The sequence below is a fragment of the Epargyreus clarus genome, unplaced genomic scaffold (assembly GCF_041222505.1).
Source record: "Epargyreus clarus isolate Ecla_fem2 unplaced genomic scaffold, WU_Ecla_fem_2.2 ptg000026l, whole genome shotgun sequence".
NCBI lineage: Eukaryota > Metazoa > Arthropoda > Insecta > Lepidoptera > Hesperiidae > Epargyreus > Epargyreus clarus.
The window spans coordinates 1,438,350-1,457,647 of record NW_027332233.1 but is presented as its reverse complement, the minus strand read 5'-3'; the positions used below and the strand labels follow the sequence as shown (position 1 = coordinate 1,457,647).

Genomic DNA, 19,298 nt, shown 5'->3' with positions numbered 1-19,298 from the left:
TAATACTTCAATTAATGTAAAATAATCATATAATATAGTAATATTTTCTCTCTCGAAAGGATACGCATTTAATTTAACAGTTGTGAAAGTGAAAACAACACCAAAATTTGTACAATCCATTATGTGTTTTGAAAAAACAACGGAATCCTTCGCCTACAAATGCTTTGAAAAGCTCATGAGTTCCAAAAGTAATGATTGTTTCGTTTTAACATGTAGGCATGATTAAGTAGTAATGTGACCTTTTATATCCTTAAAAGTGATTTTCTTACATAAATGATGCAGAACCTAATTTCTGGCTGTAATCGATTTTGCATACACAATGAGAGTTGTCAGTCAACTTTTAGTGGAAGCATCGATTTCTTCAGTGAATAAAAACTAGCACGGTAACGAAACTATTTCAAATGTAACTCTGACCACTGAGGAACCACTTTAGAAAGTGGAATGTTTTTTCGGGATTAAGTAAATCAAAAGTGGGATTTCAGTTTTTTTTCGAGAAAAATGTTGAAGTTTGCGACAATTAGTATATTAATAATAATGTAAGTAGAAATAATAAGTATGATCGATCGATCGATGAAGTGTGATCGATTTAGTATTGAATACTTTTTAATTATGTTCAAAGAAATGCTGCAATATGTGCGCGCGCCAATGTTTTAGTTCAGTTCAGCAAAAACCCTAATAAAATAGTTAAAAGCACTATTAAATTAAGTTAAATCTATGCTATGCAGAATGGTGTATTCGTGCGATTGAATAAATAATTTGCTTATTTTCTACAACTACTTAGGACAAATGCTGATCTTGGGGCTATCACAAAAGACGTCTATATAAAAAGAGATCTAGAATTTCTTCTTATTGACATGTTAAACGGTATCCCGAAGAACTATGACATCACTTGTGTGACCGTCATGAGCGATCCTGTTTACTTGAATATTTTTGAAGGCGGACTCTTCATACGAATCATAGCTGTGCCGATTGTTATGGTAAGCTTGGCTACTGGCTACCCTACTTAACCCCACTGATACCCACTACTTGATTTAGTCCATAAACTTTTAATTGGTAACTGAACATTACCGCCAATTTAAAAATGATATTATATTTAAAAATATATATTGTCGGTTAGACAAACTTCGAAATAGGAATAAGGTATTTCACCCTCCGAACTTACGTACGTCAAAGTGTAAAATTCCCATTTTCTATTTTAAGATTGTAGTAGATGAAAATGAAGATCTATTTTCGCCGAATTTCTACACGTTGGAATCGATGCGACAGGCAAAGAGAGACGGGTGCAATGTGTATATTATTATGATGGCAAATGGCTTACAAGTGACTAGATTGTTACGTTTTGGAGACAGGTACGTAACTTGGTAACTGTTCTATGAAATTTACACATGCATTGCTGCTTCCGAAGAACAAGTTCAAATCTCACTCATGTAACTAAATGTAGCGTTTCAGCAAAGTTTTAAAAAAAAGTAACTAGCGACAAAGCATGTTATATTTGTCATTCCATATTTAAAACAAAACATATCAGTGTACAGCTGCTACAAGTCAGAAATAGGTTTGACGGAGTCTTTGCAGTAGAGACACTGAGTTCTAATGTAAATACTAGAGTTAATCCAATGAATTAACGATGATACCAGTAATAATAGTTTTGGTTCCCCTTTATTTTTTACAGGTACCGCCTGCTCGACACGCGAGCAAAATACATAATGCTTCATGACATTAGATTGTTTCACAGCGACCTCCATTACCTCTGGAAAAGGATCGTTAACGTTATCTTTATACGATACCATCAGGCCACAGGCATACAAAACAATAAGTCCTGGTTTGATCTATCTACCGTGCCTTTCCCTAATCCTATTAGAGGCGTATTTGTCTCCCGAAGAGTCGACATCTGCACGAATGGAAAGTTCCATTACAAAAGAGATTTGTTCGCTGATAAAACTAAAAATCTTAATCAAGAAGTGTTGAACGTAGTGTACTTAGACCATGTGCCGTCCGTGGTTGTAATGAAGACGAATGAATCGTCTAAAGTTAGTGGAGTTGAGATTGAGGTAGGCAAATCCGGCTCGGAGGACCATATTCTGCTGGTTTTTGTTGTCAAAATATTTAAATTGTAAAAATATTTTAGATTCTTAATACATTAGCAGAGAAGATGAACTTTAAACCCAAATTATACCAACCGTTTAATATTGAAGTTCATAAATGGGGTTACAGACAGCGTAATGGGTCCTTCTCTGGTCTTTTGGGGGAGATGGCAGAAGACAAAGCTGATGTAGCTTTGGGCAACTTGCAGTATACGCCGTACCACTTGGAACTAACTGATCTTAGTATACCATACACGTCACAATGTTGGACATTCCTAACTCCTGAAGCCTTAAGCGATAACTCTTGGAAAACGCTGATTTTACCATTCAAGTAAGTTAATGAACCTTCTTGTCACTGTCGTCGAACGTTCTTTCTGATATCCGACTACCCGATAAAATTAACGTTATAAGAAAGCGAAGGTTATAAGGTTTTACGAAGTGTAAAGCTGAACCGGACCTTGAATTTTGGTACCCTATGTTAAAAGATCTGGTTTTGAATCCAATGTAAAGTTCAATTTTTTAGGCGTGAGGATTCTAAAATGTTTTAAAAATGTCTGTATGACATTGATAAACCCGGAACACTTCATGATAGACCAGCGGTGATTACGCAGGTCTTCAAAAATAATAAAAATACTTTTACAGATTATACTTGTGGATCGCTGTGCTCTTAGTTTTGTTAGTCACAGGAACAATATTCTACGGAATGGCAAAATATTACATACATTTACTGGATTATAAAAATACCAATCGTAGAGATAATAAAATTGCCGCTGAAAAAGACGACCCCATTTACGGTTTGATGTTTTTACTCCTTTTAATATTTTCATTTTTGTTAACATTAATTATGTTATATATTGTATTTTGACTGCCAAGGAAGGGTTATTTGCATCTTTATTTAATCAATATTAGTATAGCTGTTTTAAAAACAGACGTTTATTCGCAAAATATTTTCCTTATGTAGGTATTAGGGTAGCAACAACCTCAAACATTATCAATATTTGCAGATGTAAAACCTGTCGGGCTGTACGTGTTTGGAGAAATAGTTAACAGCATTCTGTATACTTACGGCATGTTACTGGTAGTGTCGCTGCCGAAACTACCGACCGGTTGGTCGATCCGTTTGCTTACTGGTTGGTACTGGCTGTACTGCATCCTCCTGGTAGTATCGTACCGTGCCAGCATGACTGCTATATTGGCAAATCCAGCGCCAAGGGTAACAATTGATACTTTAAAAGAATTAATTGACAGTAAAATTGCTTGTGGAGGTTGGGGCACAGAAACGAAGAGGTTTTTTATAGAATCACTCGACGATTTGGGGCAAAAAATTGGTGAACGCTTCGTTGAAACTAACGACCCCGATAAAGCAGCAGATCAGGTCGCAAAAGGCGTTTTCGCGTATTACGACAGCGCAAATTACCTAAAACATCTGAGCGTTAAAAGGAAAAATTCGCTAAGACACATGACCTCCCACGACACAAATGATAACTCGATCACAAGTGTTATGGCAGTTAAAAATAACGATGAGTCTGAAAGGAATTTACACATAATGACGGATTGCGTAGTCAATATCCCCATATGTATTGGTTTTCACATGAATTCTCCTTTGAAACCTTTAGCTGATGTTTATTTAAGGAGAATAGTGGAAGTAGGTTTGGTGGAGAAGTGGTTGAATGATGCCATGCATCGGATCCGATCTCTCGACACAAGTGAAGAAGAAATAAAGGCTGTAATGAACTTGAAGAAGCTATACTGCGCGTTCGTGGCACTCGCTATTGGATATTCTTTAAGTTTTCTCAGCCTCATTGGTGAATATATTCACTGGAATTTTGTCGTGAAACGAGACCCTACCTTCGACAAATACGCAATAGATATTTATTACCTGAACAAAAATAAAAAGCAGTGAATTCAACTATATTTATTTATTAAAATTATTTAAAATGTCTCATGATATTTTTCAATAAATATTTCAGTCATTTACGAGAATATTAAAATAATTGTACATCATTACAAAACATTAAGTACCTATTAAAGTAAGTTAGTAGTTGAATTGTGTAGTCATATTGAATCCATAATTAAAAATTAATATAAACTGAAACTTATGTTTTATTTCATACTTAGTTATAATTTCTTCTTTACATTTGAACACATAATTTGATATATATATAATTTAGGCCATTCCTGTAAGGGAGAAACTGGATTTTAAAAATATAAAATGTGAGTAAGACAAACTGTAATTTTGTCACTTTTTAAATTTATCTACCTTATACTAAGTCGAAATATTTCAGTGAAATTTTAACTGTTTAACCCTACCTATTTTTGACACTTAAATTAACCAAAAATAAACTTATATGGTCATATAACTTCTTAACTAACTCTTCTGGTCTTATATGGTCATATCTTAACGTAACAACAGGTGCACCTGGAAAATTAAAGTGACCACTTGAGGTTTGTTAAATTATTTACATTTAAGTGCAGACAAAAGTAACACATGTATTATAAGTATCAATTGAAATTGATACCACTTTATTAATAAAGGTGTGACATGCTTGCATAATTCGTATATTTTAAAATAGCTGTGTATGTCACAACCAAATGACTTGCCTATATTCATTTAGAAGCATTTCAGTACAAAGTTTAAATGCAGCTCACATTGACTCATGCAGACTCTTGATATAGGCCAGTCAAACAGATAAATTAACAAATTTGTGTTAGATACAAAATATATATACTCAAAGTCGTTATTTAGTCATCTGTACAACACCTTTAACAAAGTTACTATCATGATTTATATTTATTCTGCTATAATTTGCTTGCGACTTCCCTAAGTCAATGAATTATGAGGAAAATGTTCTCCTCCATAATATATTATTTATCAGTCCTAATATTAATTATTCATGGATCTTGCTACAATGGTGACCTGACCTATAAGTTATCATCTTCATGACCATGATCTTAAAAATATAAGTAGGACTATTTAAAAAGTAATGAGGCTGAACTTCCATTGGCTACTGTTGCTGGAGCAACTAGCACCTTTTAGTAGTAGTTAATGTAAAATTGTTGATGACTATTTAGTAGCATATGCATCTTTAGTGATGCACAGATAATCGTCTATTATGTATATGCATATGCATATGCATAGATTATTCTTATATGTTTTGAATATCTCTCTCAAACAATTAGTAGCCAATGGTGGATCACTATTAACACATGAAAATTTCTTAATGTATTACATTACACATCCAATAAAATTAACTAAACATATTAAATTTAACTATAGCCTAAATTGTTTTGACTTTATACTAAAGATTTATTTATTCTTAATTTAATTATTCATATAGTTATTAGGAAATGATTATAAAACAGCAGTATGTATGTAATTACAGACAGAAATAGTGATAATTAGGTAAGTACAGAACAAATGTAATATGAAATAAATAGAAATAGGTATGCAATTTTTTTTGCAGATAACAAATACAAATTTATTTAATAATCCTCTAGTAAGTGCATAATACTGTCCATATCATATGGCCCAAAATGAAGATCAGACTATTTAATATTTAATTTACATGAATAATATTTTCTAACATAATTTCATATCAGTTTACATCTTTCATCTTAGGGCAAGATTTTGATTTATTTATCTATTTTAGCTGGTTCAGGGTTGTGGATGGGTGGATGCACCCCCTCCGGTGCATTCTCAAGTATCCAGGGATGCTGCAACACATGTGGCAAAGGTAGTCTTTGTTCCGGATTTATCACCAACAGTTTACCCATCAAATCCTTAGCCTTTTCTGATACATAATCAGGATATTTTATTATTACATATCTTATCTTTCTGTATGTTTGGTGGGAGTCCTTTGCATCAAAAGGTGGTAAGCCCACCAGAAGTTCATAACACAACACTCCAAGACTCCATATATCAACAGCATAACTGTGTGGCTTGCCTTCAATCATCTCGGGAGATAAGTAATCTAATGTGCCACACAGAGTCATTCTTCTAGACGAAGGAGAGTGCACAGACCAACCGAAGTCTGCGATTTTAAGCTCGAAGTTGTGACCAATAAGTAAATTTTCAGGTTTAATGTCTCTATGAATTACTTTTTTCGAGTGGCAATATATTAACGCCTTAGTGAGATCGCGAACATATATTGCAGCAGTCTTTTCGTCGAAGCGCCCGCGCTCCTTCAAAAGCTTGTAGAGCGCGCCGTGCTTTGCATACTCCAAAATTAAATATATTCTCTTTTCATCGTGAAAGTAACCGTACATGCGCAATATGTTCGGGTGACGAAGTCTGCACTGGATTTCGACTTCACGCCGCACCTGATGTTCTATTTCTGAATCGAGGATCTGACTTTTGAAGAGAACTTTAAGAGCTACGACGTAATGAGACTCCTTTTCGCGTGCTAAGTAAACATTTCCGAACTTACCCTTGCCTAATGGTCGGCCCAAGTCAAAGTCGGACAATGCCCATTGTTTTTTCTTGTCATCTTTCGGCTTCAATTCCGGTTTCGCTAGAAGTTGATTCTCTGTTGGTTTATTAATACTATGAAGCGGACGGCTGACTGGCAAGGCAGGCACTTTGAAACCACCAGGACCACTAGGCATTTTTGCCATATTTGATGAACAGCCACACGTAGACCGACCAGCGGTTGGTGGACAGTTTTCTTTACAGTCACATTTATTTACATTCATTGTCACAAAACTATTATCTGTTTACTCAAAAGTCACTATTTATAATTCATTTAAGCACGTAAAGTATGTGTTGAAATTGTTCGTAAAATTCAGATTCAAATAACGTATTTCACGAACAAGGCTTTTGAATTGAACTGAACTTTATACCAATGTTGCCAGGTAGGTACTCTAAAATAGATATGATATTATTATTTTTAATTTATTAAACTACAAATATTATAAAATAGTAATAAATAATAGGCGAAGTCAAGAGAGAATCATGAAATGAACAACTATATTAATTAAAAATGTTAAAAAGCTTATCACAACTTGTAAAATTTCATTTGAAAATGACAAATAAAAATGACAAACGCCAACGCCAGCCAATTGCCAGCTGTTTTGGTTGTCAAATAGTCAAAAGTGTAAAGGTTATACTATTATATTTGTTGAGAAAAGTTATAGTGTTATTTCATTAATTTTATTAGTAAAAGATTAGCTATATAACTGTTAGGTTTTAAAACGTACTAGTCGGTTAGTATTCAAGGTTTTTGTATCAAATATTATAGTCCTGTATTTACATAAGTGGAAGATATACTATAGAGGTTGATGTAAACAGGTTTCGCTTGTTACTTTAGATATGTTCTGAATAAATCTTTAGTCTTAAATCGGTTTAAGGTCATCGTTTTTTGGGTTTCTATAAAGCCGCAAAAGGATTTGAGGTGACTCTGCAGTTAATGGTCACTGATGGTGACAATGAGATGTGTTAAAATCTACACATGGTTACGCCGGTATTGCCTGCAACTAATTACGTCTGAATATAAACGTAGCTCTATGAGATTTTCTTCGAAGAACAGTTATTTACATTTGCTAATGACATATTTAGGTATGTTACATTGTTAGTACCAGTGTTTTGCAAAGAAAAAGCAGTGCACGGCTTATCATAGAGGCATATCGGGTACACGCCCACTATTCACTACCTTGATTAGGGTTTTAGGATGCTGATGATGTCTCATAATCTGTGGGTGCTGAATGACCTTCCATAGCCCTAGAAGTACCACACCTATTCATCACACCTTATGAGATCTAATTATAAAAAAAATGCAGACCCTTAAACAAATATATTTCTCATTTATTCAGGTTGAATCCATTAAATCCTAGATTAAATATATTTAATATAAATTGCATGACAATGTTTTCAGTTAGCCAACAATGTCTGATGATGCGGAGCAACAGGCAGAAGAGATTGAGGTGCTCCAGTCTATTTATGAAGGAGATGAGAATTTCAAGCAGTGCAATTCTACTACTTACCAGTATAAGGTATATATTTAGTATATCATATAGTTTATTTCATCTCTATAGTGCCTCATCATAGCAGCATTTTTCTATTATGCACACTTGAGGGTGTGTTGTAAAGTATTGTTTGCCACGGTTAACACCTTCAAGTTTGAGGGAATACTTAAAGGAACAAATTAATAGGGTAGTTAAATATAAATTTAATAAAGCAATTTATCAAAACTGTTACACATCATAATATCAATAACATGATTAATTATAATGTTATTATCAATTTTATTTTTCAGTACACAGAAGGAGACAAGTCATTTATTTTAGAAATCTCATGGGGACCCACATATCCTACGGAAAAACCTAACGTCAATTTAGAAATATTCTACAATCAACACTTGTAAGTAAAAAGTACATAATCAAAACTAAAGGAGTCAACCAAACACTATGCCCTACTGTACATACTATGAACACATTAGCAAAAAATGGTCTTTGTATTGAAAACCATTAGATTTTGCCCATCAAACTGTTCCATGACCGATCAACGGCTTTAATACTTTTCAATAAGAAGAATATACTTAACCTGACAGTGCATCGGTAGGCACTTTAATAATCTCCTTCGTGATCAGAGCTAAAGCTGTTACTGGCAATATTGTGTTTAATATTTACAGATTACCAGCAGTAAAAGAGAAAATACTAGCAGTAGTGAATACAGAAGCAGAGCAGTGGATTGGTTGTGCAATGACTTACACCTTGTTTGAGTGCCTCAAGGAGAAGGTCTCGGAGATATTGGCTGAGCAGACTGAGGAGGCGGTGGTGGCGAGGGTTGAGAAAATTGTTATAGAGGATCAGGTAATATTTGGTAACCCTTTAATTTTCAAATCAGCGATGGTTTTGATTTTGAATATTTAGTGTATGTCATGAATAAGAAAAAATACTTAATCGTTCACCACACAAACTGGAACATGGAAAGAACAGAGTTCCCTTAAAAGTTAGAACTTGGGTTGTATCTAAAGCTGATAGTAGATGTGTCACAATTCCTATGGAATAAGATAGATGCCTCACTTTAAGATACCCAGTATCCACAGCTTTTCACCTCAAGAACTGCTTTAAGCTATCATAGAAATAGGTGGTGTACAAATTACGGGTTGTACTATCCTTCAAATATTTATATACCTTCCTTCATTCCATTTTATTATTTTCAGTATATGTATTTTTAATATAGAAATACATGTGTCAATAACATAAAAAAGCTATTATTTTTGCTTATAAAATTACATACAATCTAATAAATAGAAAATCACATCCATTGCAGACTGAAACTTCAAAGAAACCAGAGAAGAAGGAGCAACTAACGAAAGCGCAGAAGCGTCGAGCGTGGGACCGCGCGGAGATCGGGCGCGCGGGCGAGAAGCCGCGCGGCTGGGACTGGGTCGATATCGTCAAGCACCTCTCCCAGGCTCCGCATCAGCCCTCATGACAGACCAACTAGACAACAACCAATGTTAACCAACAGACTACTGCCAGAGTAATTGCAATTTATTGACGAAGTGAGCTTCTTTTTCGGTGGAAAGGCTGTTTTACATATGAGGCTATTTTAGTCCTCTTAGATTTCAGGCAGAAGCTTTTTTGTATGTGGAGTTGGTTATAGATACTAATAGGCGGCAGATTACATTTACCGTCAGATGGACTGCGTGCTCGTTATTTCAATATTTTAAAAAATAACAGCAGTGTATGGCATAATATATGTATAAGGTTCAAGTGAAGTAAATAGCTTATTTCGGTGGTGAAATGAGGTAGCAAAAGTAGTATACATTTCTTTTTATTTTTATAACATAGGAGTAGCAGACAAGCATGCAGTTCACCTAATGGTAAGTGTCTAATGCCGCCCATGAACATCTGTATTCAACTCCAGATAGGATTAGAGATTCCTATATGAGGTTGGCCAGAAATACGCCGTTACCCCTGAAACTAAGCTAATTTTTGTCAGCAAATATTTAGCCTAAAAGCTATAGGCTGCTCATGCTCCAAGATGATGGCGGTACGGGTGCACACTCATGGATGCTAATTACTCTGAGCTACTGCCCTTTAGATATTGTATTGTATTGTGCGATGACAGTGTAAATTGGTTTTGTATATTGTATTGTATTTTCTATATATTAGCTACTGTAATGTCACAAAAGCAATCGCTTCAGTGTTAGTATATTATATGTGATTTTCAATATTCTTGTAAAAGCCTCTGTGTAGTGAAAAATGTTTCTACATTCGACAGAATTATGTTGAGTCCTCATAAATTGTATTAGAAAACTTTTGTAACGAAAAAATACGAAAAATTGACGAATAGGCGGTTATGATAATATACGATCTTTTAATTGTCAATAGCGAACACGAAATATTAAAAAAATAATAAAAATAAAAGTACACCATATTGCCATTTTCTATACAACTTTATGAACTTTGTACTAAAAATCTTTATAGGAAAAATTAGGCAATCTTAGACAATCTGTTATTGTTAAAAGAAAATGTATTTTGTATTTATTGACCACAAGCAATATTAATTATTAAAATACATATTGTTATGTATTAAAACTGTTTTAACAGTTTAAACTTAAAACTGTTTAAACTGTAATAATGAAGGCATTTAGTATATTGTTTTATGTATTTAATAGTGTGCAGGCAATATTTAAAGCATTGTTATAGTATACTGTTCTATTTTTATTATAGGATAAATATATACTGTATATTTTACTTTTCAGCAATAGTAGCATTTGGCATTAAATATTAAATTATTCAGTATTTTACTTTTAATTATTATTGACATGTACTTATTGATCTTGTACCTATAGGCCTATAAGAACACTTACTAATTTTCAGCTATATTTTTTTTATATTACCACCGAATCGAAACGGTATCAACTGAAAAGGATTTTGCTACTATTTTTCCATATTTTATTATTATAGTCGTAAATAAAATTGTAACTTCAGTTATAAATACTGACGTATTGTTCATGTTCTTATATTGTTATGCGGGATCCAAGTACTCATTTTACAATGTTCACAACGAAGAATTGGAAGAAATTTACGTAAACGTTTTTTACTGAGGCTGGTAAATTCGGTAACCAGTACCCTTACGCTGTTTGTCCATCAACCAGGATACCGAGCCGATACCGATAATTAATGACGGCGCCGAAGTAGCGTACATACATTTGCTATAGCAGCTTGTCCACCGAATGTCCGTCACCCGATCACCGTCATCCCATAATAAATGTACGGTACTTCGGCGCCGTGATTAATTATCGGTATCGGCTCGGTGACGGTGCAGTGGACAAACAGCGTTAGTATGAGTTTTTACAAGAATGACTGTTTTTGTTTTTGTTTACGTATTTTCCATACATTCCCAATCAGTTCTGACTTCTATATTATTTTCTAGTACCGTAAAAAATACATTATTACGTGGTATTTTTAGTATGTGCTGTCAAAGTGTAGATGATAACACTGTAGTTTAATGTTTATACTATGAATATATTTATTGGGAAATTTATATTTTCATTTGAAATTAATCGACTATACTGAATACTTACTTAGCTTATCTTGCTTAGATTTTTATTTGCTATATTTTAGAATTTCAATTAATTCTCTGAACGGCTGCTAAAATAAAAAAAGGAAATTCAGTTGCTAGTGATAAAAATGAAACTGTTTTTAAACATGGAACAGAAAAAAACAAGGCATCTAATCAATTAGAAATAATGAAGTTTCATTAAAAATTAATATAATATTTTTTCTGTAGTACGCTGTGTATGGTTATGGAAAAAAATAGAGATAATAAAGTATTATATCACAATGGAAAAAATATAATGACAAAACAATGACAACATATTTTGATATGTTTACTTATTTATTTTCCTTTTAATCTTTTATATACTAAAGTATTTAACCATTGGAATTTACCTCTGCCTGGCGTATATAATTACGAAGCAGATCTCCAGAGGAATTAAATTTGATAATAATTGATTTTTGGATTTATTATAATGATATACACAAAACAAGAGTGGTACACTCCAGCGGAGGTGGCGATACACAACAAAGCTAGTGACTGCTGGGTGACTCTTAACGGAAAAGTGAGGAACCTGACGCCGTGGCTCGAGCAGCAGATGCGGCTCTGCCATTGCACCAAGAGCTGTTCCTGCGCGGTCAAAAGCTGGTACTGCGGTGATGACTGCGTGGAGAACTGTGCTTGCTTCAAACGGGGGTTTTTCTATTGTGATGCTAAAAGGGTTCGTATGTAATTAAGGGATAATCTAGTAAACGGATGAGTAAATTTATAATGATTCGATTATAACTAGTTTACGCTGTGTATACAGTAGTTTGCCTCCGTTTCTAAAAACCATAGACTTAGGTGATTAGGAGTAGGTATTCAAATATAGGTACATTCATGAGTAAAATGTATCAGCTAAACACTTTATAAACCAGGTACGGAAATTCATTAGTAAAAAAAAATTCCTATCTGACCTGGTCATCGTACCTGGTTGCTTCTGTAAAGTCATTTTATTTTTCGAATATTATAAACGAAATCAAATGCATTCAATATAAAAGCATATTTTAATTAGTTAGCAATGACCATCCTGGCTTACGCGGGGAAAGACGTGAGCCACTGGTTCAAGGGTGACGAGTGGATCCAGTATACGCACCCTATCGTGGGATCGGTCACCAGCTACCACCAGCATGGGCCGGGGTACCGTCAGCCGGTCGTGCCTTCCACCCGCTGGCGACCACACAACGCACCCTGGTGGCTCGATGAGAGCAATGTGGTTGGCAAGGTCACTGCTAAGACAAGACCCATTCGAATAACGAATACATTGACTGGTAAGTATTTTGAATGTTGTCGAGTCTGTAGTCATCATTCCATTGAAGTCATTTTATTATAAAAAGCGGTAATATTATGTAATTTTTTATTGATTAATAAAGATTATTATTATTATTATTAAATTTGAACCTGCATGTAGTTGCTTACATAATATGATACTGGCTGGATGGTTATTTATTTAGTTATAATATACTGTGAACAATATAATCAAGAAGAGGCTTACATGATTATTTGCGACAACTGAAATTATTCTTAGGTAACAATAGTAATGGATGGCACAGATCCGAAAACTTGTAAGTTACGTAAACTTACACGTATAGCTATCTGTATCAATAGTGTAAATTTATTTATGGATATCTTCAGGTTCCACCGTTACCTTAGAAGTGTGTTCCGAAGAGACGATCTACCAAATCATGATGCGGTATCTACCCTACAACTCGCACATGCTGTCGTACACCTGGAGGTACCTCGGCCAAGGGCTCTGCTACAGCCGCACCTTGGAGGAGAATGGCATCCCTGATGAAAGGGATATTTTCAACGATGTGGCCCTACCAGAGAATATGCACATACCGGGACTGTTGCTGTATTATAATGATGATTTGACTGAAGGTAAGGATATAAACTACACAAATAAATAAAAGGTAATAATAATAAGTAGCTACTTTGTAATAACATAGACGGTTGTTATTTCATACGTAGCCTAGGTTTTTTGTTATTATATAAAACGATTTTGACAATGTTCAGAAATTGTTCATATTTTGACTTTTTTCCAGATCCACCAAAAGATTATTGTTTCTGCAAAGAACAACACTGCCTAGAAAATCAGACTGAAAATAAAAATAAAAATATCGATGGATTTTTCATGTAATACTAGGTCTTTTTGAATAAAAGTTATATTTCTATATAAAAATATTAGTTATTCTGGAATTTATTGCATTTTTCTTCATCTTTAATTATTTTTAAAAAGTTGTATGCTAAAAGATTTTTTAAAAAAGATGCGCCCAACGTGGGGCTCGAACCCACGACCCTGAGATTAAGAGTCTCATGCTCTACCGACTGAGCTAGCCGGGCTTGCTCTTTCTATTCTTAAATATGTTGACAACATCGTCTGGTACGGCTGGGGCCAAATTTAAACAAAAAGAAAATCGCGTCCAACGTGGGGCTCGAACCCACGACCCTGAGATTAAGAGTCTCATGCTCTACCGACTGAGCTAGCCGGGCTTGCTCTTCCTGTATAAATATCTTGACAAGTTCATCTGGTGAGATGTGGACGAAAACGAATCAAAAAGAGAAATGCGCCCAACGTGGGGCTCGAACCCACGACCCTGAGATTAAGAGTCTCATGCTCTACCGACTGAGCTAGCCGGGCTCATACTTCCTGTAACAAACTAACAACACCAATAGGTTGGAATCAAGAAATAGGTTCGATATATATTCCCCTTATAATCAAGAAAAGATACGGAGTAACTATTTGGGTTTAAAAATATTTTTTACCACATTCTTTTAGCTGGGACGCAGTAAGATTAATAAATTAGACTTGACAATGATGAAGTTCCAAGATATTTTAGATTGTACCACTGGAACATATTTTATGTTTCATTAAAATGTATTTCATTTAACTTATTTAAATAATCTCATTGATGAACTTTGATTAATTTTCAACTTTTTTATTGGATTATAGGTAGGCGTTGAAAAGCTTATCAATATACCTACCTTGTCAGTTTATGGAATGTTATACAATGACAACAACGGGAACCGATGTTAACATGTCCTCCGGAACATGAAAATACGCATGAAAATCCTTTAATAGTCACCTATAAAATTTCCGACCGCATTCGAAGTTTTTCTTTGGAGATTAGTTACGATTTGCATAAGCCGCGGAATTACGCTGTGTACCTTATCTACCTTACGTTGTATTATTTTCTACTTAGCTAGGTCTTTTTATTGACCCTTATCCACTTCTTATAGCATTTCTAGCGATTGACAGATTTATGCAAGCAATCACTGTAAAATAAAATGTCGTCGTGCTTGGCAGACCTCGGTGAACAAGGCACAAAAAGTGAATGCATAAAGGATTGAAATTACGGTACTTAGCGTTACTTTAGCGTTTTATGTAAGTAGGTACGGAGGGTTAGTTTTTGCGACCACCGATGTTTTTGCTTGGCACGTGCTGCTTGGTTATTTTGTGACATGGTTATATTGTGGAACAATGTTAATAACGATGGACGACTAGTGTTAATTAAGCTCGTTACGCTTACGCAAACGTTGCTGAGGTAGGTATCCTGTAGTTTATTTATCTTAAATGTGTAACTTATTGTTTCTGTGCCCGAGAGTAACTTTATGAAAATATTATTCTTAATTTTTTGCATTACTTTCTTTAATTACTCGGGCCAAACTTAGCAGGAACAATTGGATTGGTCGTAGTTCATATTTACCTATAATATTTATTTATTATAAACTTGGTTGTGTGATAGGATGCCCCATCCCGTAGGTAAAACCTACATGTTTTAAAAATAAAAATGCACCCCGACCACCTACTATATAACTTTGAAAGTAATGTTTTGCTGACAATGATAATTGCAGTATAAAATAATTTGGTAAGGTACATAATATTTTTCAATCCTAAATATTTATTCTCTTACTTAAGTATTTTTTAATTGACTGCTGCAAAAACTCCATGCAGAGTGTTTCGGATTACCGCGTACGTACTTTAAGTAAAGCACACGTGTCGGGTGCATCAAGTCATAAATAATTCACCTCACCCCAAGCAATGCGTCTACCATTTCTTCCATAGCAACACCATGAGATCCCATAAGGCTAGCCACGCTCGGCCGAGCGCATATCCTGTGACCGGACTCAGCAAGATACGATTTATACGTCTGATATAAAAACAGTCTTTGAACTCCACGAACTAACCACTTTTTACTAAAGACAATGGGTACAAAGTGAAAAAGATAAAACCACAGCTCAAGTTTAAAGTTTGAATTTACGATGCTGCACGATTTTATTAATGTCTTCTTTATAAAAGTGAAGTTAAAACGAATGAAAGGTATTAATTTCATATGAACCAGTATCGTAATAATCGTACAATAAAACACTACTTACCAGAATATTTAAACAAAAAGTTGACAAACACTTGCATGGAAGATAATATCACCACATGTCTATCTGGTCAGTAGCGACACAAGGGAGTGACACCGTAACACGATAGGTACGTGCGAAGGCTGTTACAGTGTTGTTTCCTTTTGTACAATCAGCAAAAAGACAATTTATTTTGGCAGCTGTTTACTTAATATAAAGTTATTTTTTAGTATCTTAAACTAATAAAGATACCTGTCAATAGATCAAGAAAGCAGGAGGCAATAATGAGGGTGGGTTGCCTATTAGGCAACTCACTAACTTTTGAAAGTAGTAGAAAACCCTTTGTGGGTCGTCTCCGGAGACACCATCATCCCACCTATTTCGGTGTTCAGTTCTGATGTAATCTTATTTGAGACTTACTACAGATGCCATGAGTGGCAGTGACCATTTACCATACCTACCATCATAAACGGTAACTTCTTTAAATAGTGCAAATAACTAAGGACGCATCTAACAGAACGTCAGCACGAATCTAATTAGTGAAAGTCACCAAATCTGTTAATTAGTTCAAACTCCATTTAATTACATCACTTCAAGGCAGCCCACTTATTGGTTCGAATTAAGTAAAAGGAGACCAGTCACAAAGCAAGTTATATTTAATTAATTTCTCCATAATTTTGCAATTTCACATCACAAGTAGCAACCCCACGCGAAAGTTTTATTTCTAGAACAAAGTGCCCGCTTATTTGCGTACTTACGAGCCGCGACCACCACGCATGCGCGGATCCAATAATTCACTTGTTACCCCAAATTATAGTAACCGCCACCCCATGCAAAGAGTTCTAATAAAAATAAACGAGTATGGAACGGCGGCCATTTTTGTCTACAGATAAATAACTGACGCGTACGAGCGCACATGTGACGTATGACAGCGGAATTTGGCGCGAAACTAATATTTATTTGTATTTCGAATGTGCAAGTTTTTTTTCTACGAGTAAAGTTATTGTCAGTTCGGAACGTGACGTGACGTCTTGTATATTGGACAGTGCTTTTAAAATGTGTGTGGATTTTCAGTGTTTAAAAAGTTACTAGAGGTGTGTTTTGGATATTGTTGGTACCTATTTATCTATTATTTTATGTACTTCTATACAGTGGAGTCCTTGTTCAATGAATTAAGCTGTTGTAATGGTAACAAGTGCCAATTACCTACTTACTTATAAAAACTAGTAGCTAGTCAGCCAATAGGTAGATATAATGTAGCCTATCCATCTATTTGTGTTATCATCAGCCCTTCATGTTCCACGGAAGCCTGTACTAGCTATTATGGATGAAGAATAACTTAAGAACTTTACTATTTCATCTTAATTCATTCTTTTGCATAATAGGCTCTGACTACAAAATGTAAAAAACACTTCGTGGTCTACTGCATTTAAGAAAACCTTGCACTTGTATTTATTTATTGCAGTGTTAGTTCAATCTAATAAGATAATTATTATATTTTTATTCTGTGACTCTGCCTTGCACCACAGTATAAGAATATTTGTACTGTGCTTGCACTGAGCGTAGATAAATGCTTTGATAATTCGTACAAAAACAAGATATCATGCCAATTGGAAAGGATACTTGCGTTAACATTGTATTACGGGGGCTATGCCGTCTTTGTTAATATTATAATACTACATATTTACCCATTATAGTTTTGTGCTATTTTACCAAATACCATTTAGTATTATAATAATAACTTTAAGTAACAAGTGTTTGGCCTACTGCAATTTACTTCCAAAATAATTGTTATTACTTAAATATAGAGAATGGTACACAACGTAAACGCTAAATCAATTTATTATGATTGAGGCCATTACAAAATGCATTGGTCTAAGAACTGACAGAGTTTGAAGGGTATTTCAATAAAATAGATTAAGCTTAATACTTCAATCATCTACATAACTTTAACGAACTTTATCTTATTATATAAATGTATGTTTATGTAACCGTAATATAACGGATTTGCGATATGTTTTTCCACAATTAAGTAGTGTGAGTAAGACATAATATATGTCAGTGGTTTTATATTACTATTTTATATAAATTACTCATACATTTTTATTTTATATTTAGAGTGTAGTGTAGACCCAATTCTGAAGTTCACGCAGACGCAATTCGGGGTACCCATTTATATAAAGTATAGGTCTTAAACCTAACGATTTTGTCAAGAATTGTTGAAAACTTAAAATAGTTTTGTGCAACGCGGCCGAATACGCGAGTAGAAGCTAGTTTACTCTTTCCACTTGCAGTCGACGACGCACCTCTTCCTTCAACACTATCAATTTGATCGAAGCCATCCCTTCCATAACTAAGCGGTGACTCACAGGGTGTGTTTTAATTGCAAAGGAGGAGAAATAAAAGCTTTCGTAAATTGATTCCCAGTTTATATCGATTTTATCACCCTACGCTTGCACCCTACATTTGAACAGATCTCACAACCCTAATGGACCCAAGGTCTTTGCTTTAGGATAAAACAAAGTCCCAGGGGTGTCTGTGAACACCCGGTTAATGAGTCATTTTGCCGTTACGTACAACGTGTTTTACAATTGTACATTTATAATTAAATTGATGGACATAAGTACCGTGTTCTTATAAATGCAGATGCCATTCGATGCAAAACATAATAAAAACAAAAATATAAATTAGAATTACAAAACTAGGAGTAGGTACAAATTATGAGATATGCGAAAATATTGCATTATGTAAGTCCCAATTTATTCTTATAGCTAATAAGCTTATCTCCGGTAGTTTTGTCTATTATAGATTAAAACTTAACAAACGAACGACACCGTTACTTCATTTAACTACTATCTGTGATAGATAAAACAAAAAGTACCCATACATTGTTATCCATCCGAGTAGAATGGATAAAGAGCTTATCGAATTGCTTATTGTATGCGCTTGCGCTGGTCATGGATACCGCATCCGGTCAAAATGTCGGCGCAATAGACAATAAAGCTGTTTTGTACCAATATTAATCTATTTTTGGCTTTAATTGATAAAATAAAATGTTAACTTTGTACCATAAATAAATATTTTAATAGGTATGTATTAACTAATAATTTTGCCAACATAACACACTTGCAAGTTTTTTATAAGAGTGATTTTTCGTTTCTAGTAGGCGCACAAAACTTCAATATCATTACGTAAGGTAGTAGATATACTTAATTGCAAATCAACCAATCAATTTCATTTTAACACGCTTTTTTATTGTTTCAGAACTCCTGGTACAATGGCAACACTTCCAATATATGTTTCATTGAGCAGGTAAG

At 34.4% G+C, this 19,298-nt stretch overlaps 4 protein-coding genes and 3 non-coding genes across 8 annotated transcripts; 3 read left to right on the top strand and 4 right to left on the bottom strand.

Moving 5' to 3' along the window:
• Positions 1 to 767: 767 nt before the first annotated feature.
• Ir68a (Ionotropic receptor 68a) lies at positions 768 to 4,176 on the top strand (the record flags this gene model as incomplete). Its single annotated transcript, XM_073087369.1, has 6 exons — positions 768 to 977; positions 1,201 to 1,349; positions 1,670 to 2,048; positions 2,126 to 2,412; positions 2,724 to 2,875; positions 3,086 to 4,176. Coding segments are annotated over 6 exons (2,076 nt in total), but the record flags the coding sequence as incomplete, so codon positions are not given.
• Positions 4,177 to 4,482: 306 nt separating this feature from the next.
• On the bottom strand, positions 4,483 to 6,907 carry LOC140753085 (uncharacterized). Its single transcript, XM_073087462.1, has one exon. The coding sequence runs from the start codon at positions 6,771 to 6,773 to the stop codon at positions 5,715 to 5,717; it is 1,059 nt and encodes a 352-aa protein (XP_072943563.1). The 5' UTR covers positions 6,774 to 6,907; the 3' UTR covers positions 4,483 to 5,714.
• A 233-nt stretch (positions 6,908 to 7,140) lies between these two features.
• LOC140753089 (RWD domain-containing protein 4) lies at positions 7,141 to 10,832 on the top strand. Of its 2 annotated transcripts, none has more exons than XM_073087464.1 (5): positions 7,141 to 7,283; positions 7,952 to 8,069; positions 8,333 to 8,436; positions 8,708 to 8,888; positions 9,352 to 10,832. In XM_073087464.1, the coding sequence occupies exons 2-5, from the start codon at positions 7,962 to 7,964 to the stop codon at positions 9,514 to 9,516; spliced, it is 558 nt and encodes a 185-aa protein (XP_072943565.1). In that variant the 5' UTR covers positions 7,141 to 7,283; positions 7,952 to 7,961; the 3' UTR covers positions 9,517 to 10,832. The 2 variants fall into 2 exon arrangements, with proteins under 2 accessions (XP_072943565.1, XP_072943566.1); XM_073087465.1 differs by having other exon boundaries at positions 7,146 to 7,283; positions 7,956 to 8,069.
• A 956-nt stretch (positions 10,833 to 11,788) lies between these two features.
• Positions 11,789 to 13,827, top strand: LOC140753086 (cytochrome b5 domain-containing protein 1). The gene is made up of 4 exons (XM_073087463.1): positions 11,789 to 12,310; positions 12,644 to 12,899; positions 13,264 to 13,509; positions 13,674 to 13,827. The coding sequence occupies exons 1-4, from the start codon at positions 12,065 to 12,067 to the stop codon at positions 13,766 to 13,768; spliced, it is 843 nt and encodes a 280-aa protein (XP_072943564.1). The 5' UTR covers positions 11,789 to 12,064; the 3' UTR covers positions 13,769 to 13,827.
• Positions 13,828 to 13,898: 71 nt separating this feature from the next.
• Positions 13,899 to 13,971, bottom strand: TRNAK-CUU (transfer RNA lysine (anticodon CUU)). The gene has a single exon. It is a non-coding gene; the product is annotated as a tRNA-Lys (tRNA).
• Positions 13,972 to 14,048: 77 nt separating this feature from the next.
• TRNAK-CUU (transfer RNA lysine (anticodon CUU)) lies at positions 14,049 to 14,121 on the bottom strand. The gene has a single exon. It is a non-coding gene; the product is annotated as a tRNA-Lys (tRNA).
• A 75-nt stretch (positions 14,122 to 14,196) lies between these two features.
• TRNAK-CUU (transfer RNA lysine (anticodon CUU)) lies at positions 14,197 to 14,269 on the bottom strand. Its single transcript has one exon. It is a non-coding gene; the product is annotated as a tRNA-Lys (tRNA).
• Positions 14,270 to 19,298: the final 5,029 nt, after the last annotated feature.

What these genes read in the sequence shown, in the direction of transcription:
- LOC140753085 (XM_073087462.1), bottom strand. Translation starts at nt 6,773, where the DNA reads ATGAATGTAAATAAATGTGACTGTAAAGAAAACTGTCCACCAACCGCT.
- LOC140753089 (XM_073087464.1), top strand. Translation starts at nt 7,962, where the DNA reads ATGTCTGATGATGCGGAGCAACAGGCAGAAGAGATTGAGGTGCTCCAG. An exon ending in CTACTACTTACCAGTATAAG is followed by an intron (nt 8,070 to 8,332) that starts GTATATATTTAG and finishes TTTATTTTTCAG; the next exon opens with TACACAGAAGGAGACAAGTC. An exon ending in AAATTGTTATAGAGGATCAG is followed by an intron (nt 8,889 to 9,351) that starts GTAATATTTGGT and finishes CATCCATTGCAG; the next exon opens with ACTGAAACTTCAAAGAAACC.
- LOC140753086 (XM_073087463.1), top strand. Translation starts at nt 12,065, where the DNA reads ATGATATACACAAAACAAGAGTGGTACACTCCAGCGGAGGTGGCGATA. An exon ending in TCTATTGTGATGCTAAAAGG is followed by an intron (nt 12,311 to 12,643) that starts GTTCGTATGTAA and finishes TATTTTAATTAG; the next exon opens with TTAGCAATGACCATCCTGGC. An exon ending in TAATGATGATTTGACTGAAG is followed by an intron (nt 13,510 to 13,673) that starts GTAAGGATATAA and finishes ACTTTTTTCCAG; the next exon opens with ATCCACCAAAAGATTATTGT.